The 5109-nt window shown below is 49.2% G+C and overlaps 1 protein-coding gene across 1 annotated transcript in view; it reads left to right on the top strand.

The window, feature by feature from the left end:
• The window catches only part of TCHP (trichoplein keratin filament binding), a 7486-nt gene extending 2614 nt beyond the window's left edge, over positions 1-4872 (top strand). The window contains exons 2-11 of the mRNA XM_029961200.1: positions 178-234; positions 768-836; positions 1180-1353; positions 1991-2103; positions 2426-2492; positions 2753-2925; positions 3144-3225; positions 3408-3593; positions 3668-3781; positions 4322-4872. Coding sequence (XP_029817060.1) covers positions 178-234; positions 768-836; positions 1180-1353; positions 1991-2103; positions 2426-2492; positions 2753-2925; positions 3144-3225; positions 3408-3593; positions 3668-3781; positions 4322-4354 — 1068 coding nt within the window. The 3' untranslated portion in view covers positions 4355-4872. The remainder of the gene's footprint in view (positions 1-177; positions 235-767; positions 837-1179; positions 1354-1990; positions 2104-2425; positions 2493-2752; positions 2926-3143; positions 3226-3407; positions 3594-3667; positions 3782-4321) is intronic.
• The last annotated feature ends 237 nt before the right edge of the window (positions 4873-5109 follow it).

Here is a 5109-nt window from a genome sequence, read left to right as displayed (position 1 = left end):
GCTTGTCCCGCATCCCTCCCCGTGAAGGGCCGCTCCCGTGTTTTAGCTGTGCTAGCGGGACCTGCTGGGGGGCCCCAGGAGTTCCTCGCTGTTCAGCGCTTGGTGCTCTGAACCCTGGGGGGGTTTGGGATGCCGAGCCCTCCCCTGTCCTGACCTGACCCAGCTCTCTGTTCCCAGTTTGCTGAGCAGCTGCTTCAAGAGCACTGGAAGGAAAACAGCACAGAGCTCCAGGAGGTGATGTTACTTTCTATTTAGTCTGTGCTGTCTTGTACTTATTAAACCAGTTTTTAACTTGAAAGTCACTCACATATTGTTGTCACTCATGTCACAGCAACTGCCCCAAGCTCTGATCAGTAAAAGGCAAAGTGAAATGGTTTAACTGTGTAAGAAGCCCTTTCAAAGCCAGTATTTTTAAAAAAGTCTGTTCACTCAGAGCAGATTTTCAGCCTCCACAATGTAAGTATCTCAGGTGCTTTTTACAGCAGTCCCTGCCATGCTGTGGTACTTCCTTATTCTTTATTCCACCCACCTGCTGCTCCAGCCCTGGTGTCACTGTCACACTGGCGTTTCCCATGTGAGACTGACCCTCAGCTTGGGACGTGGTGGGCACTGTGGACACCCAGACGAGCCCACCTCTGCAGAGGCACATCCTGCTGGGACTTCAGGGCTGTGGCTGGGCCAGATGGTGCTCCAGAGAGTCTGGAAGATCCCGGGGGACAGGAGAACCTCTGGCACTGATGGCCATGCCATGTCTGTTGTGTCTCCAGGCGGAGTTGCAGCTGCACAAGAAGCACGTGATAGAGGCCTGGGGTGATCAGCTAACAAATAAAAACAAGGTATGGAGTGGCAGCCCTGGTGTTTCTGTCACTGGGAGGACTCTGGTGGAGGGTGAAACTTGTGCCTTTTGCCCTGGCTGGCAGACATCTTGTCTTCCCATATGGACTTGGCTCAGAGGTGGGAGGAGAACAGGAGTTGCTGTTTGTTTGTTTTCTTTCGGTCTTGAATCAAATAACAACCAAGGGCACGGAGCTCATTCCCACAGCAGTAGGGAATTCTACAGGAAGGGCACTATTACCAAACCATCCAGCTTGCAGGAGGCTGATTTGTGGATCTGAGCCAGAGGGTGTTTGTTTGCATTAGCCTAACCTGAAATGCTGTGTTTTCTTTTGGCTGGGAAAGGAAGAGGTGACTGAACTTGAAGAGAAGAAACGTTATGAAAACAAGTACGAAATGGCACGAAGGGAAGAGCTGGCAAGGGTGAGACAAGAGGAAGAGAAGCATCAGCTGGAAAAGAAGAATCAAGCAGAGATGTTGCTGCAGCAGATAGAAGAACTGAAATTGCAGGAGGCAGAGGTAATCTTAAGTTTCTCCTCATTTGAGGAGAAACGTCACTTGGAAATACTGCTTCACTTGGAAATACAGCAAGCTGACCTCTTCCCTCTGGGTTTGCACTGGATGAAATGTGGGATGAAGATAGCTGTGACAGTTTCTGTTGGTATTGCAGACCTCTGCCTTGAATGCTGCCATATGGCTGAACCCTTGTAGCTTGTTTGCTCCTCTTGAAGGGTTCAGGGAAGTCCCTGGAAGCCTTCAAGGCCAGGTTGGACAGGGCTTGGAGCAACCTGGCATAGTGGGAGGTGTCCCTGCCCATGACAGGGTTGGAACTGGATCATATTTAAGGTCCTTTCCAACCCAAACCAGTCTGGGATTCTGTGAAGTGCAAGTGCTGTTTTGTGCTGCATCAGATGAGAAAAGCATTGTAGGAACTTCTAAGTGTGGCAGGTCCAGATCAAAGGCTTTGCCAGCAGGAGCTCCTCAGTGTCTCTGTGCTCTGAGCCATGAATTAAGTGAATGTGGAATACGACTGCAGGGGGATTTTCCATGCCTGCAGAGGAGCAGCATGGGGTAAAAACTCTGGTTCAAACAGGCTTTCTGGGATGTTGCAGCTCTCTGATGTACTCTGTCTTGGTGGTTGTTTTTTCCTTTTTAGACAAAAAAGCTGAAAAAAGAAAAAGAGAATTTATTAAAGCAGCAGTGGGAGCTGGAGAACTTGGAAGAAGAGAGGAAACGAATGGAAGAGCACCGAAGGCAGAAAGAGCTTGGGTATGACACCAAGTGGAGCTTGTTTTGGATAGAATCTGTTCCTGAGCCCACAGCAGTACTTGAGGCTTGAGGAGATATTCCAGCTAGCAGTGGTAGGATGTACATATTTGGATTTTGATGGACTCACCCACAACAGCCAAGGAGCAGATGCACTGGTGCCCTTTCTTCTTTTGGTTTGTTGCAGCAGGTTCTTCTGCTGCCTCTAAGTCATGTTGTTACAGATGTACCTCATTGAGTGCTGCTGTACAGTAACAAGGGGCTTATAGAGTCAGTTTGAATGTTTGATTTTTTTTAAAATTTTGCCATTTTTTTCCTCCTTCAGTCGCTTTTTGAGGCATCAGTGTGGTGCCCAGTTAAAGAGACAAGCGCAGCAGATACAGGAGGAGCTGGTAAGAGATTGATTCATACTTTACTGTGTGGTGAAAAGCCTTGCTCTGTGTGTTTTGTTTGTGTCTGCCTCTGATGCCTCCAGCATAATTAGTCAGGAGGCCCCTTCCAGCTTGTGCACAGGGCTGGGGCACAAAGCTCAGCAGGCAGAGCATCTTGCTGAGCACACCCTTGCCACTGTCACCAGTTACACCTGGAGAGGAGCCCTGCACACAGGCTGGAAGCCTGTTGGACAGTTGTTAATCTTGTGGTTTATCTCCAGGAGACAGACAGGCAAATCTTATCAGCCCTCCTCGAGAGAGAAAATGAGAATCATCTCCGGCAGTTGGGGTGTCGGGAACAGGGGGTGGCAGACGTGGCCTGGATGAAGCGTGTCATCGAGGAACAGCTCCAGTTGGAAAAGGAGAGGGAGGCAGAGCTAGAGACTCTTTTTACGTGAGTCTGCCCACCTCGGAACATCCTCTGAACACTGTGTGTGCTGAATGTTCCTGGTCAGAGGGTCTCAGAGGCACAGGCTGGTGGACACGCCACCTGCCTGGGAACAAACATGAAGAGAAACCCAAATGCTCCTCTAAAGCACGAGGTAGCTCCTCTGTGCCTGTGGAGCACACAGGGATTTTAACCTCAGAGATAACTCCTCCTCTCTCCTTCAGGGAAGAAGCTAAAAAAGTGTGGGAGATGATGAAAGAAGAATGGGAAAGGGAGAAGGTGGCCAGAGATCGCCTGATGAATGAGGTGATGACCCTTCTTGATGAGGTTTCTCCCTTGTCACGAAGAAATTGTTGTTCCAGTTGTAACCCTACACCCTCCAGAGGGTCACAGCCTTCTGTACCCAGGGCAGAATTTTTCTCCTTGTCTGATGTGTTTTCTGGGAACTGCTTAACCACGTTCTCCCTCCATCCTCTGCGTTCACACAGGTCTTTGCAGGCAGACAGCGCCAGATCCAAGAGAAAATCAAGTTAAACAGACGTGCACAGGAAGAGACCCTGAAGTATCGAGAGCAGCTGATCAGAGAACTTGAAGAGGCAAAGGAACTCAGTCGGAGGGAGAAGGAGCAGGAGGAGGAACTGAAGACAGCCCCCAGGCAGGAACTGGAGGCACAGGTAGGCCGAGGTTCCCACAGACACACAGGAATGGTGAAGGTGCCAAATCTCATCCCCAATTTCTCCGTGCCCAGGGGACAGAGCGCTGCTGGCAAGAGGAGGAAGAGCAGTGGAGGGAGGAGGAAAAAGAGGAGAGATGGGCCCGGCAGCACCACAAGGAGCTTGTGCAGCAGGAGGGCGAGCGCAGGGTACGGTCACCCAGGGGTCACCCCGACAACACAGGGGTCCCCCTGGCACAGGGGTCACCCCAACACACAGGCCACCCTGACACACGAGCCCATCACGGAGGGTGATGGCATTAGGCAACACAATTCTCATTGTGTCTGATCCCCACAGTGCCAGAGCAGATCACTGGGCTGTCCTGTCCTCTAACAGAGCTCTGTAGTTTTCTCTTAGGAATTGCTTTTCTTTTTTGCTGATATTGATACTTTAGTCCCTAATTTTTAAAGAATGTTTGAGGCAGATGCACTGCTAGTGCCTCAGATGTTATTCAGTGCCGACAATACTTTATGGGCTGCATTAAGGCAGTTGGGACAGCGCATCTCCACTGCTCCATGTCTTTGGTGTCTGTCCTGCTTTGCCTGGCTCTAAAAACAAAGCTGAATTTGAGTAACCCTACCTAACCCCTCCTACCCAGCAGATTACCTCCTTTGCATGTTGAATAGTGTGTGTGTGGATTAATTTTAAAGCCCATAAACCAGTTCTGGTCTTTGTTCTGACCCTGTTAGGTCTACAGTTACCCAAAGGCACCATGGACCTGAGGAACGAGCACTAAATGCAGCTCCAGACTACAGAAAGAGAACTTTGAAGACTCAAGGAACTCCTGAAACAATGGTGGCTCTGGGACAGGCTACAGTAGATTTGTGAAAATATTTAGCTGTGGCCCAGCTGAACAAGAGCAAATTTCTACTGCCTTCAAGAATGTGGGGGTGTGAGCACCCTCAGAGAACTGGAGTTGTGCTGATATGTTTTAGTAAGAGCTGGGCTGTGGCAACACAGCAAATAACGGGGCCCTGTGGATCTCAGCCATGAAAGAATACAAGGAATGGGAGCTGCAAACCAGGATGTGCTCTGTCAGGCTCCCACCTCTGTGAATCAGGATTTGCCTGAGTGCCCAGCTGGCTTTTGGGAGATAATTCATTATGCACTTTGCACATCAGTCAGATAATGTGTGCTGTGGCACCAGTTCTTAATTTGTCCAATTCCTCTCCAGAAGGTGCTGAAGACTTCATTAAATGTTGTTTTTCACTTCTGTAATAAAGAATGAATGAAACCTGAACAAGGATTTGTTTCTTTTCATGAGCAAACTACTGAAACAATAGGAGGGGAGACTGAGTTGATTATTGCACTTGATTGCTGTTATCATTGGCAACTGCACCTTGAAATCAGTCCTGTCAAAGCACAAGGAGCTGATAAAGGGCTGTGACAAAGATGGAAGGCACCCCAGCACTTTACTCAACTAGAGAAACCTTTTCCAAGATCTTTCCAGAAGCAGCAGTCAAATAAGCCCAAATTA

This window comes from Manacus vitellinus, unplaced genomic scaffold (assembly GCF_001715985.3).
Source record: "Manacus vitellinus isolate BGI_N305 unplaced genomic scaffold, ASM171598v3 scaffold_31_pilon, whole genome shotgun sequence".
NCBI classification, from domain to species: Eukaryota; Metazoa; Chordata; class Aves; order Passeriformes; family Pipridae; genus Manacus; species Manacus vitellinus.
The sequence above is the reverse complement of the archived record's forward strand: the minus strand, read 5'-3'. Positions and strand labels throughout refer to the sequence as shown.